Raw genomic sequence first — 18,012 nt, 5'->3', positions numbered from 1 at the left:
CCTCATAAATTAATGATAATGATAATCAGAAGAGAGAGTGTTGGCCATATCAATCTGCACATTATATTAAATTACTTTTCCCAAAGTTTGGAAGCATTTCCTGAAGGCTGTCAAGGGTATTAGTTTTTTTCTCTCTCTTTAAATCACAAAGCAAAATTCCACTGTCTCTCCCCAACCCCTTCTAAAAAAAAAAAAAAGTTGTCGAGTTTTGCTTTTCTATTCACTGCAGTCCTGGCCAAAGTAAAGCCCTCTTTCTCAATGACGTCAAGATCTTTACCAAGATTAGGCTTTCATTTCTCTATTGCAGCAATTAGCCAGGGAATGTATAAAAGGCGTCAGGGAGACTCACTGGGCTGCAGAGAGAGGCACTTTGCACCACAGACAGATAGCAAGAAGGGAAAGACAGAGAGTGAGAAAAAAGAGGAGTCAGTCGCTCCTGGGGAAGGGAGAGAGTGAGACTGGGAGAAAGAGAAGCACAGAAAGTGTGTGTAAAACGGAGTAAAGAAAGAAAAAAAAAAAAAACTACCCTTAAAGCACATTAAAAAAAAAAAAAACTCTGGCAATTCAAGAAAGAAACAGGCTACGTTTAAAGAGCATAGAGACAATGAAAGGCTAAAGAAAATTTTAAAATCTCTGCCACAGTCTCATAGGTGCTTGGAAATGAAAGTAGAACTGCTTGTCTTTAACGGACTCTGACAGAGGTAACTGGATTAGGGACGAGTACGCCAGCTTTTTTTTTTTTTTTTTTTTTTTTTTTAACATCTTAAATCCTGAAAAAAAAAAAAAAAAAAAAAAAAAAAAAAGGCAGCAGCTCCGAATTGAATGAATTGATGGGCACACTCCAACTGCTGGGCTGGAGAGACTGGACTTAGTCTTGCCATTTCTGCTTCTTTGAAAGAGGAGACAACTTGGGCTTCCTTTTAATTTAGTTTTTTTCCCCCTTCTCCCCCAACCCCCAACCTTCCCCCTTACCTCCCCCACCCCCTTTATCACCACCCCCCTTTTAAATAAGAGGGTGAAGGGGAACCAGAGCGCACAAAGGAACTGACTCAGGAGGCAGAGAAGATGGGCATCCTCAGCGTAGACTTGCTGATCACACTGCAAATTCTGCCAGTTTTTTTCTCCAACTGCCTCTTCCTGGCTCTCTATGACTCGGTCATTCTGCTCAAGCACGTGGTGCTGCTGTTGAGCCGCTCCAAGTCCACTCGCGGAGAGTGGCGGCGCATGCTGACCTCAGAGGGACTGCGCTGCGTCTGGAAGAGCTTCCTCCTCGATGCCTACAAACAGGTGAGCCGAGCTGAGAAGGGCTTCTCCCTAGGTCTACAGGGGCAGGGGCTCATATGCTGGGGACCAGAGGCCATTGGGAGCATTGGGGGGAGAGCTGTGAAGCCCTATTTGTGGGGTTGCCAAGTGAGCCTCTAAGTTTACTTTCCACACCTGTTGCACAGGTTAGCTTGGGAGGGTGACAGCTATTAAGCCATAATGACTCTGTGTGACCTAATAAGGAATCTTTCTACTAAGGGTTATTAATATCTTGCTGTGATTTGGGAGTAGAAGGCATTTGTGCTGGTACAATAACTTGGGAAAAGTCAGAAAATGATGGAGAAGAGGAGACTGCTGCATTTATTCTGCTCTTGCCATAAACTGGAATTTTGATTTTTTGCTTGATGGGAGGCTGAGGTACACTGAGGAAGTATGTTCGAGGGGTGGGTACTGAAAAGCAAGAAATGAGAAATGCTACTCAGAACTCTCAGAGAGTTGACAAGATAAGAAAATGGTCATAGAAATTGTGATTGGGCATCGTAGCTGCTTGGTTTCTGGTAGAGGTAAGAGTTAATGAAAGCAAGCAGCTGTGTGCCACCTCCTCTACATTGATTCAAATTTGAACCCTTTGGAAGCGATTTTCAGGCAGTGATCCTGAGTTACTAGATATCAACTTGCAAAAGAAAAGTCTGAAAACTAGCTGTCGGAAATCCAGCATTTGTAAGGGAAGCCTCCTTTACTTTGTTTCTCAAAAATAAAATACGTTGCCCTAGAAAGAGATGATGGGTCTGTGATTCATTAAATCTCAGAGCTGTTATGAGCATTAGAGCAGTGGTCTCCCTTACCTGCTCAGGTAGTGCCCAGGGGCTGCTCTCTCAAAATCAGAGGTAGTGATCTTAGTTTCCAAATGAAAAATACTGTGTTCCAGGCTTTTTGCTGGTGAGAGATGTTAGTAGAGCATTTTCAACTAAGATCTTCAGGGGCACAGAGGATGATTTTCGCCCCGGTCTTTTGTCAGTTTTCCCCCACCTGCTATGCCCATATGACTTCTAAAGGTCCCCTCCACCCCCTCAACCAGGCTTGAGAAGAATGAACTATTTTGGCAAAAGTAGTTATCAAAATAGACAATCTTGGTTTCCCTAAAAGTGTTGTGGGACCTTGCCCAAGATGCCAGAAAAAGCAACTGTACATCTGTATTTTAGAGGAATATAGAAGCCAGGTGTTCAAGTGAAGTGGTGTGTTTTAGGCAGGCAGCACCTTAGAACCAGAGACGGGGAACTCGAAATAATAGAGGCGCAAGGGAATGCATCCTGCATAAATAAACACTAGAAAACTAAAACCATGCGCCAAGAAAAGAGAAGAAGTAACTTGTAAAATTACAAAGAATTCAGGACAGGATTGTTCTTCTGAAAATCAGATGTTCAAGAAGAAAATATCTGTTGTGAACTAGGGAAATTTTACCACAATGCACATCTTTATTATTGATAGTAACCCAAAGAGGGTTTGTGTTTATTGTTGTTAAAAATGTGAATAGTAAGAGCTCTTATTAGTAGATGGAAATTCTTTTATGAGAATATGAATTGGTGCTCAAAGTTCTAACAGTAAAAACTCATTTATATTGTGCATGTCAGCGAGGACGGGAGATCTAGAAAAGTAGATATTGAATTGATTATTTCATTTCCACAAAAGTATACATTGAATGGGAAGTTTTTAATGGTTTGTTTTAGTGGAAGGCAATTTGGAGGCAGGTGGAGGAGTACACAAGTATATCAGACATATTATTAATTAGGAAGTTCCCTCTTCAACATCATATTTTATACGTGTTAGCAGATACCATGGAAATATCAGTGATTTGATCTCAGTATATTAAACTCTTACTTTTTGGAAGGACAATTGCCTTTTGCCTATAAAGTAAAAAAAAAAAAACTTATTGGAAGAATTTTACTTATATACATATATTTCTTATATAAATGTCATGTTTCATTAAGAAAAACATGAAAAACAGTCATCTCTCATATAAACAATGGGCACTGTAATGTTACTCACAAATATTAAGTGAGGTTGTTTCTCCCATTAAGCAGCTTATTGAACATAAAATGGAAAAGCAAACAAATACATCTTTAATAAAGTTTATTGTTTTTTTCACCAATGTATAGTGTTCCATTGTGTTGCAATATGTTGTTATTCCTATTCTAGGAAATTGCGAAGGATGAGTGATTTGTTTTTTCTTTTTGCATGTGGTTTGTATATTCCTATTCTGTATTTCTTTGTCCCTGCCTACTGATTTGATTAGTGACCAAGTTCACGACTGATGTTATTATGTTTGCTTTTGATGATTTATGTAATAGCTACCATGTGCAGAAGCAACCCCAGGACCCACATATCCAGAAACAAGACTGGACTGGGTGTGTGATAAATGGAAACATTATGAACACAGCTGGAACTGAATGATGGTCTCTTTTCTGTCTTCAAGTATGGCAAGGGTGGTGGTTTCTGTGGTGGCATTTGAGGGTCACTCAGAATCTCTCAACCAGGTTGGATCACTTCTCTGAATGCTCTTGTCATCTGTGCCGCTGTCTTTGGGTGTAGTCATTTCCAGAGACGTTGTAAGAGGTTCTGTTTGAGATGGCATCACACTATTTCATAACCCTGACTTGCATTATTTTGAGGCTGCCCATCCCCAGAAGTGAAGTTTTCCAGGATGAGAGGGGTGTGTGCCCATGTGATACAACTACACATGTGATTTACTGTTATTAATTCTCCTTGTTGCTGCATGTCAGATGCCTGGAAAGATATGTAGAGAAAGTGGAGTAAAAGTATTATCCCTGTGTTTTGCCTTCACAAGGGGCAACACAGAAATAAGGAAAGAACAAAATATTTTCTTTTCTTTTCTTTTTTTTAAAATAAACCCTTTCTAAAAGGTTGAAAGGGATTTGAATTAACTTTATGGAGAAACCTTTAAAGATAATGTGAGTTTAGTAAGAGATGGATTCTGTGTACAATTTTGATTGAAAGGAAAGTCTATAGACACTGGTGAGAGACCCTGAGGTGAATAAAAGGTGTTTGTTATTTAAGTTTCTTTAGTCAGTGTCATTGCATCTGAACAGTATATCCTTGTGCCGGCGCTCAGAGACTAAAAACATGCAACCAATAAGCAAATTGCTCTGTCTGGGAGCCTGGCTCTTACCTAAATGAAGTGTAAAAGTAAACACACAGTATAGATGCTGACAGGCAGTTTAGCTTCTGCACGGTTAATATTGCAGAGGTACAGAAAACATATTCATTTGAACATATAATTTTGGTTTTGAAAGGGTCTCTTTAACATTCTCCTCCTCCTCTTCATTCACCTCAAGCCTTTGACACTAGTTTCCACAATGGAAAATGGCCCTTTTAAGAGAGAAACAGTCCCAAAAGAACACAAAGCAGGCCACAGCCAGAGCTTGTCCATCACTTGGATAAAACATTGGGGAATGATAGAGCTTAGAGCTACATTTTCAAGGTACAAATTAAAAAGAGAATAGCTAAAAGGGAATTGAGCTCAGAGGAAGGAGTACGTAGCCTATTCTTCAACTCTGATTTATTTGGCCAATCTGAATATAAATGGTTAAATCTCTGCTTAATGATAATTTGGCCATGTTTCTAAGGACATTGATGTAGCCTGGTCATTATGTCAAAGAATTTGAAACTTCCTGATAGTTAATAAAGCCATTTTCAGGGCTTTGGATAGCAAGAAGTATGTGTGAAAATTCTGCTACCACACACCCACCCTTCATTTTTGTAATTTGCTTTAGTTTCTGTTATGAGATTATGTGATATATTGTCCACAAGGCTTTCTCAGGCTGTGGAAAAGAAAAAGAAATAAAATCCCAAAACAAGAAACAAGGTTAGTAGTATATGCTGTATTTTCTGCTTCTACTTGATGAATGGTTCTTTTCTCCCCCTTGCCCTGCATTTCACAGTCCACATGCTAAAGCAGCATTTCCTTTTTCCCCATGCACTGAACACTGAACATCATCAAGGGAATCAAATTTTTATATATGCTATATGTTTATGTTCGTGTTCATATTTATAAAGATTTCCATTCCAACATTTGAACTTGGCCCAGAGATGTCTTCTGTTGTAAAAATGCAAATCCTTTATTTACCTCCTTTTTTGGTGTTGTGTTGATGTTGCTTGCAAAAACATAAGAAAGGACCACTGTAATAGTGCAGATGAGAGAGATAAAAGTCAGCGATGACAATATCACATTTTACGTATGTCCTTTCTGATCCTTGCAAAATAAAGGGACCCTTTGGGAACATCGGAACTTCAAGACCAATTAGTGGAAATGATGCTTCTTGTGTTGGGGCATTAAATACTGGGCAGGGTTCTCTTTAGAGCGGCTAATGCTGGCAGGGAAAGAGGTACCGACCTAATTACTCTTCCGCAAGAGTAAAAAATGCCTTTTGAATGCCTCTTTGGCAAATATGTCTCATTAAGGACAAAAACCAAACACAAACCCTCTAAGAAGGAGAAATTAAGATGATAGGTAACTTGTGGCCAGACTTTCTGTGCCACTGTGGGAAATTAAAACAAAGTTTGGGAGTACCAGGGGATAACTTGTTTTTGTTGAGCTTCTTTCCTGCAGCCTAAATGTTATTATGGGACCAACTTTATTTTCTTCATCATTTTGGCTCTGTGTCAAGGAATGCTTTGCTCGTGGGGAGAGCAAAGAATCTTCCATCATCGAAGACAATGGTGATTCTCCCAGCCTGTCTCAGCAGGGTGCATAACCCAGCAAACCAAGAAGTTCTCCATTTGAAACTCTGGTCTATTAGGAATTTAATTTTTATGGTGACCAAATGGGGAGATGAGAATGAACAGTAATATCCTTTTAGAATATTTTCTTTTAGGTTAAAGGAAACTTCCATATCTAAAAAAAGGTTTTTTTCTTTATTTTAGCTAAATTGTCCTCCATCAGGTTTTAGCAAAGATGGACACATTTTATGACTAGTATATGAAGCTTATAAAAGCAGACTACTGGTCTACTCACATTTGGATTTATGGATGGTGGGTGTGTGTTTTTCCTTCTTAGTTTTATTAATAATATTAATTTTATCTATGCATTTTCTCTTGCCTAGGCACCTTCATGAATAAGCATATCCATTTATGACATTATAACATTCAGTAAGGGACCCTGGCTTACTGAACAAAATAAAAAGAACAAAAAACAAAATAAAAAGAATAGGCCACATTTGTTTTGTGCACTGACCAGATGAGACTGTCAAGGACAGATCAATAACATTGAGTGCTGATTTTGGTAGTACTCTATGAGAGGGCCCCAGGATTCATATTTCTAAATTTATCTGCCTCAGTGAGCTTATCCATCACCCAAATATGATTATGTTCATTGCAGGTCAGGGTTATCATTAAGTGTAAAAGTCTTCACTGACCTAGGATTATAACAACTAGCATTCATTCAATAAAATAAATACTTCCCAGTCTAACCCTAATCCTAACAAAATGCTAAATCCCCCACATAAAGAGCATTACGAATTTGGTAACTTTCCTAATTTTTTTATTTTAGACCGACAGTGTTGTACTTACTCTAAATTTCCCAAGGCAAATTAGTCTGTGTTTTGGAAAGAATTCTGCAGCTGAACTATACATTGTTTCTAAGAAGGAGAAGGTGCCTTAACTTTCCAAGAAAATTTACTGCAGGTAATAAGAGAGTCCCCTGTGACTAAAGCAACAGATTAGATTATTCAGTTGAATAATCAGACATAATGAAAGGATCAACAGGTCTGCTCGGATGAATCAGGGGGTTAGAGGCGCATTTGTCAAGGCCACATAATTGTTCATGGGTTTCAAAAATGATTCCAAAATGCAGATGAATGTTTTTACCTGTCAAGAACCTACAAGTGTACAGGTTGCTTACTTAACAGGAAGTCCCTACAACGGACTAATCTGAATGCATTTAGGTCTTCTTATCACGGTACGTTGAGGCACACAGTACACATTATATTGTTAAAACACCCCTTCTAGAATCATTACTATTATTTCAAATGGGAAAGATCTAAAGAGAAGAGACTGCTACCCACTACCTAGATCTATAAAAAAAAAGAAGTACAAAAAGAACTCACGGCTTAAAAGGTTAATAATACCTTCAACATGTATATCTTTAAATTTGACGTATATTTTCATGCCTTAAAGACTAGGGTAGTTCATATGAAAGAATCCAGCTAAATGTGCTTATTAGATTTCTCCATCTAGTGTCATTTGCAAATTAATCAAGAAAGTTAGTATAAGCAAAATAATTTTCTCTGTGGTGGTGACTAAAAAACAAATGTACTTACTTAAATCACACCAGCAGCTTCCTTTCTGAGAAGGAAGATTATTACAGTAAGATTTCTCTTAGAACACTAATAATGCTTATTTCAAACCTTCCCTGCTAGGATTTTTCAGAAGGGAGAGAAAGAACTTTAATTCTTTCTCTACGGTTAAAATGAGTTATGCATTAACATTAGATAGAAGCTTCTGAATAAAAGCCCTTGAGTGGGTTATATCAGTTTGGATTGTTACATCTTTAACAATTCACTTCGAAGTGACTTCAATTAACAGTAGCATTATGTGTGGCTGTATGTATATGAGGGAAATAAGTCAACCCAGTTGGAAGTATATTGTAATATTAAGGATAGTATATAAAAATCAATTGTACTGTCCCTAAATTGTCCCTAATGTTATTGGCTTTGATTAAACCATTCTAAGGAAGATCCAATCGTATTAATTCAAACTGAAGTAATTAGCTCTTTTATTGTTGCCTGCTTTTTATGATCAATTTACAGATTCAAAGGCTGCAAACTTTCCTTCATTCTGTTCTCTACTATTTAAACCATGTGCAAAGGGAGCACATGAAACAATTTTTATCTCTACCTCTTCTGCCCCAATATTTTATCATTCAGAGGAGCTTGTTAACAAATTGTGGGGTAGAAAAGTACTTTTTAATGTGACTTCCTAGATAAAAAGAAGGAAACAAGCACACATGGAAAATGAGAAATTGACTTAAAGTAGAATTCTGGAGTAACCATTTTTGTTTTTTTGTCTGTTTTTATTTTTTTTTTAAATGGAAATTGTAAGACTGGAGTGGTAAGAACCACCTTGTAAGCAGTGGCAGTAGAAGCCTCCAGGGAGGATGCCATATTGAGGAGAGTGCAAAGCTTTGCTCAGGGCATTTAAAAAAACAAAAACAAACACAGAATTGCCCAAGAATGATGACGTTCTGTTTCACATGGTGGGGTAGCATCTGATAAGGACAACACACACCCATACAGTTACAGTGCACAAAGAGCTCATTTTCTCATGTTGTCCTCCAGTTGCCATATGTGGAAGACAGGCATTATTATTTCCATTTTACAGGTGGGAAAGCTGAATCACTAAAGAGGTTAAGTGGAAGTAACACTTCTTATAAGTGGTAGACCTCAGGTTTTCTAGATCTGGCCAAGAATAGAGCCCACTGGTATCACTGGCCATTGGTTGAGATTAAATGACTTAGTATCATGCAAGAAAATGAAGGTCCTGCCTGGTGTTTCAGAATTCAGAAAGAGGCACCATGTCCCAAGACCCTGATAATTTGTCTTAAAGTAGACCATTTGCTTCTAATTTTTAAAATGAAGTCAATTAATCATTTGTTATAGAATGCATGTTAAGAATTGACAGCAAAATAAGGATAGTAAAGAATACCAGCCTTGGCTTAATTTTAAAAAGAGTTAACTCCAGTGCCTTCAGTGATGAAAATAATTATCTTCAGTGACTATACAGAATGAAAAAGACTTTTATTATCTTTTGGGCCATTCTTTACATTACCTGCCATCATGCCTCTTTACTCAAATCAATAAATGTTTACCAAATGCTCTGAAGGAAATACCACACTCTATTAGAGCCAATTGTAACTATTTAATGTGAATTCAAGTGGCAATGTGTTTAATGTGATATTCTCGCCTTCTTCTTCTTCTTCTTTTTTTTTTTTTTTTTTTTACCGTCAGGTGAAATTGGGTGAGGATGCTCCCAATTCCAGTGTGGTGCATGTCTCCAGTGCAGAAGGAGGTGACAACAGTGGCAATGGTACCCAGGAGAAGATAGCTGAGGGAGCCACATGCCACCTTCTTGACTTTGCCAGCCCTGAGCGCCCACTAGTGGTCAACTTTGGCTCAGCCACTTGACCTCCTTTCACGAGCCAGCTGCCAGCCTTCCGCAAACTGGTGGAAGAGTTCTCCTCAGTGGCTGACTTCCTGCTGGTCTACATTGATGAGGCTCATCCATCAGATGGCTGGGCGATACCGGGGGACTCCTCTTTGTCTTTTGAGGTGAAGAAGCACCAGAACCAGGAAGATCGATGTGCAGCAGCCCAGCAGCTTCTGGAGCGTTTCTCCTTGCCGCCCCAGTGCCGAGTTGTGGCTGACAGCATGGACAATAACGCCAACATAGCTTACGGGGTAGCCTTTGAACGTGTGTGCATTGTGCAGAGACAGAAAATTGCTTATCTGGGAGGAAAGGGCCCCTTCTCCTACAACCTTCAAGAAGTCCGGCATTGGCTGGAGAAGAATTTCAGCAAGAGATGAAAGAAAACTAGATTAGCTGGTTAAAGGTATGATTATAAGAGAGCTTATTGTTTAAAAAAGTTATATAAAGGCAAGGAAATTAAGAACTGAATCCATATTTCAACAGAGCCCTATTGGCTTACTGAAAGACAGGAGTTTATCTATCGGAAGAACATGAATCTCTAACAGCTCCATACTTCTTTCACTACTCAAATGGCATTGGGCTGAGTAAGTAACCGTATCACCTCTCTTCTTAGTAAAAAGCCCTATGTGAAAAGATCCCAAGATGGAGAGGAAGAAACCCTAATTCAGCATGTGTTCATTCTGCATTGAGAAGGAACTGATACATCTGATGCATGCTTTGAGACCAGAAGAAAAGACTTACCTGAATAATTACTACATTAGGGAAGCTACTGTCTACGTTAAGATAAAGGGTATTGCCTTGGCTCTATTTGGCATGGATGGAGCCCAGTTGGAAAATTCCCAAATATTACAACAAGTCCTTGAACCCAGGCCATGTGGTTAGACGTTGGTGTTAAGGTTAGACCTTATGTTAGAGTCGTTTCTGATGTTCCAGCTTCTAGCCATGTAGTGCTCTCAGTCTTCATATCCCAGAAATTATTGGCATATTTGTAGATACCGAGAATGATCCCTCAGTCTGGGAGGTTAGAATGATCATCTGTAATCTGAGGGTTAATTTCTAGGCAGGTGGAGAGAGTGGTAAAAAAGAAATGAAATTGACAAGCTAGGAAAGAGGAGGCAGAAAGATTTGGAAAATTCACAGAGTTTCACCCTTAAGCTGTAGAGAGTGGGTCTCATTTGTTAGCCACAGAAACATAGAAACATACACAAGGCCAGAAAAAGAAGGAGCTCAACTAAAAGTGGCATAGAGAATACACATATAAAAACAATATATTTGTCATATGCTCCTAGAGAGGAGAAAGGGGTGATTGAAAGAAAAAAAATACTTAAATATTTGTAATTGTGAGGGGTTTCTTTTGGAAATAATTACTTTTGAACCATGTATGTGGTATGTATATTTTCAGTGGGTTAATTATACCCCATGATACCTATTAAAGGAAAACCAGTGGGTCTGCTGGTGCTGGTCTTTTCCTCCCCATTCCTACAATTTCTATGTGGCCCAAGTCATTCCTAATCTTGGTCTCTATAGCAGTGTTCTCTCTGAATGCTGAGCTGAAGAAATTATACGTACATACATACATACATACATACATACAAATATATGTATATATATTCTCAGCTGCTGCGGGAGGTAGGTACCATGGCCATTCAGCACAGCCTTGATTTCCTCCCAAAGTAGGTGAGCTATAGTGAAGAATAGGTGCAAACAAACAAGCTTACTTCCATTGCAAAATAGAAGAAGAGGAAGTTAGAGATAATTCCGATCAATCATTTTGGAGGCTTTGTTATACGGCAACCCCCGGTATATCATGGAATTTCCATTGACATTTGAATTTGGACTTGGATCTTCCTTTGGTCCCATTAGCTGAGGTTTAGTAATCTAAAGTCCCTATAGTATATGATTATAATGCTATTTTAAAATATATATATATAAAATATTTTTTTCCTTTTAAAATAGACACTATAGTTTTACCCATAAGTAATATTTAAAGATTATAGCTCCCAAAAGAATGGACCAACCACTTTCGTATCATAATTTCTCTTTGGTAAGTATGAGACTATTATGAAATCATAGTATATGATTGTATTTAAAGGTACAATCAAAGGATCTTTTGTCCATTCCATTAATAACTGAATAAAAAATAAATAAAATGGATAGAAAAAAACTAAAGTTGAAAATACATTCTTAAACTAGTTGTCTGAAATGAGAAAAGAGTGAGAACTAGGTGTGCAAGAACCAAACGTATTTTATTTTATTTTTTAAATGGGAGCAACATATCAGTCGTGTCACCAGCTGGTATATTGTGTAAATATTAAAGCTCCATTGGGACTGATTTTTCATGGCAACATCAGCTTTCTAATGTTCTAAATTCTATAAAAACCACCCACAAAGAAACAAAGCAAATTTCATTATCTAATGAGTTCCTGGAAAATCATATTGAGAATAATTATTTCAGATTCCTCAGTTGTTAACCTCTACATTCAAGGCTTATCTCTGCCCCCATTGATTTTTAACCTCAAAATGGTGTTGAGATTTACGTGGAACCCTAAAGCAGTAAAATAAAAAATCTGGTTGCAGCACATTCACACTGTTGTCCTTAAACTTCCCCTTTGTTCTATATGTACGATAAAGTAACAGTATGTCAGATAAGCCGGTGGGGGGATGAGATTAGGCTGAGGCAGTGCTAGTCAACTGGGGAAAAGGATGATGGAAAAATCACCCAGTTGTGCTGTATTTTTAAAGAAGGAGGTCGTTTATGTGTGCAGACAATTCTCCCTGAGGTTAGCCCAAAGGAGAAATGAAGCAGAGGAAGGAAACATAGAAAGACATGGGCTATCAGGGAGGAAGATGTTCAATAGAACATGCAAGAATTTCTGGAAGAAAGGCTGTGGAAGGGCCAATGGAGAAAATGAATGGACAAAGCTCAGGAATCCTACACTATGTACAATGTCTTGGTGTTATCAGGGTTAAGCCTGTAATTATGTAACCTATTTATCGCAACATGAATTTTTATGATTTCTTGTGATGTATTCTTTTATGAAATTAACAAGAACTCATTATTTTGAGGTAGAGGAAAATCAATGCTTTATCTGATATGCTGAGAAATTATTAGATTGCCAATACTCATGTACGTATCATGTGTTTTATAAGGTATGTTCCTTTGAAGAATTGTAGTTCTTAGTCCCACAGGGAAATGTGTATCTATTTATATATCATAGTATAAATCTATGATATATTTATATCATATATAAAAGTCTGAGTTCTCTTTCTTAGTCCCTAATCATGTTTCTCCCATAGGCTGTGTTTACATGGAGCTATCGGTTTAGCCTTTTAAGCTTCATTAGCTTGTCTATTATTGAAATAGTTTCCAAGAAATTTTAGATATTATCATAGCATCTGGGTCTACTCAAACACTTATTGTTTGAAAGACTTATGTCTTGGACCTATCAAAAACTGACTTTATTTATTGCTTAGTGGAAATACTAGTGGGATCAACAATGATTTTCTTGAATGGGCGTGAATGGAGATGCCCGCACAGTAAGGTAGAAATGTTTCATACAGCTATTAAAATGTAACTGACCTCCTTAGAGGCAGATTAGTAACTGTTCCTACTTTGTATAGCTAAGTGACAGTCACTTAACTTACATGACTTTCTTCTTTCACATTGGGTCTCTGGTCCTGTGTCTTCACCTCATTTATAGCACGTCTCCTTGATTTTTGGTAGTATCAACTTCCCAGTGATCTGTTCAGTTAAGTTCTTCTCCCATTAACCAGGAAGTGCTTATTCTCTCATCACAGTGGGAAGAATAGCCTATTGTCTTTCATTTTGCCTGAGTGTATTTTACTATTTGGGCTCTGAAATAAAAATTATGAAATATGGTGAGGTCACATGTTGGTGCTGCCTTGCTGCATAAAATTCTAGAGGGCCGGTTAGAGACAGTATGTATGCCTTTGGGAAAATTCGAAGGTGGATTACAAGGTGTCCTCAGCATGCCCTATGGCCTATGTGCGAAGCAAGAGGAATTGACTGATTTACAGGACTTCTCTTTATGTCAATCTTAAGAGGATGGATGAATCTGGACATTTGTTCCACCCGACCTCTGACTGATGGTTTGGAAAATAACTTTAATTAGGATCATATGACCATTGAAAAAGGAAAAATGTAGACATTGACTTCCGTCCCGCTGAAGGATTAATGAAAACCTTTACTGGCATTTAGAGCTTTTCAGAACATCCCCACTGTCATGTGTCTCAGCAGTGGAGACTGCAAGTAAGGCTTTTAATTTTAGGAGGTTTTTTTTTGTTTGTTTTCCCTAAATGGTATTGCCAAAAGTCAGAGTTAAAATATATATAGTTAGATTCCAACTTCCTCCTTCACTCTAAAAATAGAATCCAAACCCACTCTTCATATATGCTTCCAGAATGGGGCTTAAGTACCAATCTCTGCTTTGCAATGGGCACAATCTTGGTCATGTCCTGAGGCTCTCTAAGAAAAGAGAGGATCCAGGATGGGAGAGCTAGAAAGTTGCTAACTGGGAAGAACAAGGCCCTGAGGGCTTGGTCTACCAATCTGGGAAGATTTGAAAACAAACTTCTCGCAACTGAAGGAAGGCTGAAGGCTGCTGCAAGTCATTGAGTGACTTTAGGATGAGCAAAACATTGGGCCACTTCCTAATGCCCTATGTGTATAGTACCAGAAGCAAGGTCTCAGACTTAACAGACCCAGCTCTGTTCCAAAGTGAGTCTGAACCAATAGAAAGCAAACATGTGCAGATATCCAAACAAGACTGCTCATGCAAGTCGGGGCTGGCTGCCCGTCTTAGGCAGCAACAGCAGAGCTCCAGGGAGCTTATTCAATATTTACTGAGACTTCGAAGACCCAGCAGATGTTTAATGAAGTCACTATTTTGGCTCAAACCCTCCATTTCTCCCCCTCCCCTCAAAAAGCCAACAGGTAAACACATAAATGAAAGAAACCCACAGAAGGGGATGGGAAATAAAGAAAATTCTCTCAAGACTTCTCCAGGCCCATGTCACTGGTCAGCGTGGTTTTTATGTGTATTAGGATTGGGGGATGTGAAGAAATAAGTATCCAGTACTTTATAACCAAAGCAATTAAATGATATTGGGTAGGGAATGTTGGCCAGTTTTGTTTAGTTTTGCATCACATTGTCACCAGACTCACTAGCCCAAGTAATCGGGCGCCCGAAGAGGGAGACAGAGATGTGCAGAGTTGACCAGTGTGCGGATGATAACTACTGACGAAAGAGTCATCGACTCAGTTAGTGGTTGGATGTAGTCACATTAGTTTGCCTCTCCCCATCTTTGTCTCCCTGGCAAGGAGAATATTCGGGACATGATGCTAAGAGTCCTGGGTAAATGTGGTGAGAATGCATGCGTGCATATGCTACACATATGTGCTTCTCAGTTGCAGAAAATGAACTGCTTTGGAGATTATCAGTAGAAAGAGTGTTATCATATTGGTGCTGAGTGCTATGTGTGCTTATACAATTTGTTCTTGTATTTTAATAAACTTTGAATAAAAGAATAAAGCTACTCTTTGGTTCTATTTGTTTATTTTAACATTTCTCCCTAGAACTTGCCCCAGGCTGGGACATATTCATGGTTGACAAGGGAAAGAGAATCCATCATTCTAATATTTATTCCTTGGTATTTGTGGGCAAAGTAGCCAGCAATGCCAGATTATTTTAATCTCATGCTATGTGCCAGGGTCGTCAAGGAAATCAAGACAAGTAAAAAGAAAATCTTCAGATACTTTCCTTATTTATGAACAAGTTACACACAGAATTCATAGAAAGGGGCCTGTTTAAGAGACTGTGGAGCCAACTTTTACTTCGTTAGATTTACATCTCAGGCTTTCTAAGTGCAATTAATATACTCTCCAAGAAATTGGTTAAAATGACACACACACACACACACACACACACATACACACATGTACTATATACACACACTTCTATATTATTTGTTATATGATTGGCAGTGTATTAATATGTGATAAATTTGAACACATTTATATCAAGCACTTTTCACTATGAGGAGGTATAAAAGATATGTTCTGTGGAGGCAATGGACTGTTAATGAAAAGGAATATGTTCATAACATGGTTAAATATGTGCATTTTTTGGAAAACAGGCAACTTAAAGTAGGAGTATCTCTTGAGACTCTGAACTTGCTCGTGATTTCCTACACAAAATAATTTTATTAATATTAGCATCTTACATACTATTCCAGAATTTCAAAAGGAAATTTAAAAAATCATTACTTTGACAACTATTTGTTGAGTTTCTATTCTTTGCAGGGCCCTGTGCTAGGTACAATGTAATGTGTAAAAACAATATAACCAAACTCATAAAAACATCACTTCATGCCATGGTTTGAATGCCCCCTCTAAAACTCATGTTGAAATTTAATTGCTGATATAATAGTACTGGGAAGTGGGGCCTTTAAGAGGCGATTAGGTTATGAGGGCTCTCCCTTCTTGAATAGATTATTGCCATTATGGAGGGAGTGGGTTAGTTAATGGGAGAGTGGGCTTCTAATAAAAGGATGAGGTTCGGCCCCCGTTTCTCTGTTTTGTGCACTGTCGCCCTCTCTCACCATGTAATGCCTTCTGCCACGTTCTGACACAGCAAGAGGCTTTCACCAGATGTGGCCCTGAGATCTTAGACTTCCCAGCTTCCAGAAATGTGAGCCAAACAAATTTCTATTGTTTAAAAATTACCCAGTCTGTGGTATTCTGTTATAGCAACAGAAAATAAACTAAGACATTCCCTTAAGGAGCCTGTTGTGGATTCATTAAGACCCTGCAAGTGACCAAGTCAATCTAAAAAAAAACAAAAACAAAAACAAAAGTGGAACTTATTGGCTGAAATAACCAAACTCTGCAAATGATTGGGATAAAACTTGCCTTAGTAACAACTGGATTCAGGAACATAGAAGCCTTCAGTGCTTGCCAGGTCTTTTGTCTTCATTCTTTTTTTGGGTGCCAGCTTTTTCACCCAGACCAGCTTCTCTGTATGTTGGGTGATCTGGCTAGGGGAAGCCTCTGACTTACAATTTCATTATAAAGTGGTTCAGATGGAGTTTGACCTTATTCCCAGGGAAGAACTTGGATTGGACCAATTTGCCTAACATGCCCACTTTGTTGAATGGGGGTAGGATCTGTTACTAGAAAAAGGAGAGCAAGAAGGGCTCGAATATAGAGAGATACCAGATGTTAACTCAGTGGCTTTTTTTTTTTTTTTTTAAGAAAGAGACTTTTTATTTTTTAAGAGCAGTTTTAAGTTCCCAGCAACTTTCAGAAGAAGGTATGGAGATTTTCCATATACCTCCTGCTCCACACAGGAATAACCCTCCCCTATTATCAACATCTCTCACCAGAGTGATATATTTATTACAGTTGATGAACCTATACTGACACATCATTATCACCCAAAGTCCATAGCTTACATTAGGACTGTTTTATACTTTCTATGAGTTTGGACAAATGTATAATGACATGTTACCCATCATTATAAAATGAAACAAGGTATTTTTATTTTCATTGCCCTAAAAATCCTCTGTGCTCTGCCTCTTCATCCCTTGCCACTCCCAGCCCCTGGCAACCACTGATCTTTCTATTGTCTCCAGGGTTTTATCTTTCCAGAATGTCTTATAGGAATTGTACAGTACCTAGCCTTTCAGATTGACTTCTTTCACTTAGTAATATGCATTTAGGGATTCTCTGTGCCTTTTCCTGGCTTGATAGCTCATTTCCTTTTAGTGCTGAATAATATTCCATTATCTGGATATACCAGATTTTATTTATCCATTTACCTACTGAAAGACATCTTGGTTGCTTCCAAGTTTTGGTCATTATGAATAAAACTGCTATTAACATCTGTGTGCAGGTTTCTATATAGACATAGGTTTTCAACTCCTTTGGGTAAATATTGAAGAGCATGGTTACTTAATTGTATGGTAAGAGCATTTTAAGGTTTTGTAAGACATTGCCAAACTGTCTTCCAAAGTAGCTGTACCATTTCGCATTCCCACCGGCAATGGATCAGAATTCCTGATGTTCCACATCCTTACTAACACTTGGTGTTGTCAATGTTCTGGATTTTGGACACTCTGATAGGTATGAGGTGGTATCTTTTTTTTAAAAATTATTTCACAGTCCATTCCTTGTCTGTATTTCTTCTTATATTTGGTTTGGTTTAGTCTTCATGTCTGAAATGATTTTTACTTTTTTTAAAAAGATAAAATTTTTATTTTAGAACAATTTGAGATGTACAGAGAAATTAAGAAGATAGTACAGAGAGTTCTTATAAGCCCCATACCAATTTCCCCCTATTATCAATGTATTATGTTAATTTATACACTTCCTATAGCTAATGGGCCAATAATGATATGGTATTATTATCAACTAAAGTCCATAATCTATATTCTAATGTGCTTTTTCTGTTCCAGAATCCATTCCAGGATACCATATTACAATTAATTTGCATTTCCTTGATAACATAT

The 18,012-nt window shown here is 38.1% G+C and overlaps 1 protein-coding gene across 2 annotated transcripts; it reads left to right on the top strand.

Annotated features, from left to right (window-relative positions):
• Positions 1-910: 910 nt before the first annotated feature.
• DIO2 (iodothyronine deiodinase 2) lies at positions 911-15,039 on the top strand. 2 transcript variants are annotated; one of them, NM_001122637.4, is given in 3 exon segments: positions 911-1,287; positions 6,205-6,312; positions 9,285-15,039. In NM_001122637.4, coding segments are annotated over 3 exon segments (930 nt in total). In that variant the 5' UTR covers positions 911-1,065; the 3' UTR covers positions 9,885-15,039.
• Positions 15,040-18,012: the final 2,973 nt, after the last annotated feature.

This window comes from Pan troglodytes, chromosome 15 (genome assembly GCF_028858775.2).
Source record: "Pan troglodytes isolate AG18354 chromosome 15, NHGRI_mPanTro3-v2.0_pri, whole genome shotgun sequence".
Lineage (NCBI taxonomy): Eukaryota > Metazoa > Chordata > Mammalia > Primates > Hominidae > Pan > Pan troglodytes.
This window is presented reverse-complemented; position numbering and strand designations above follow the sequence as displayed.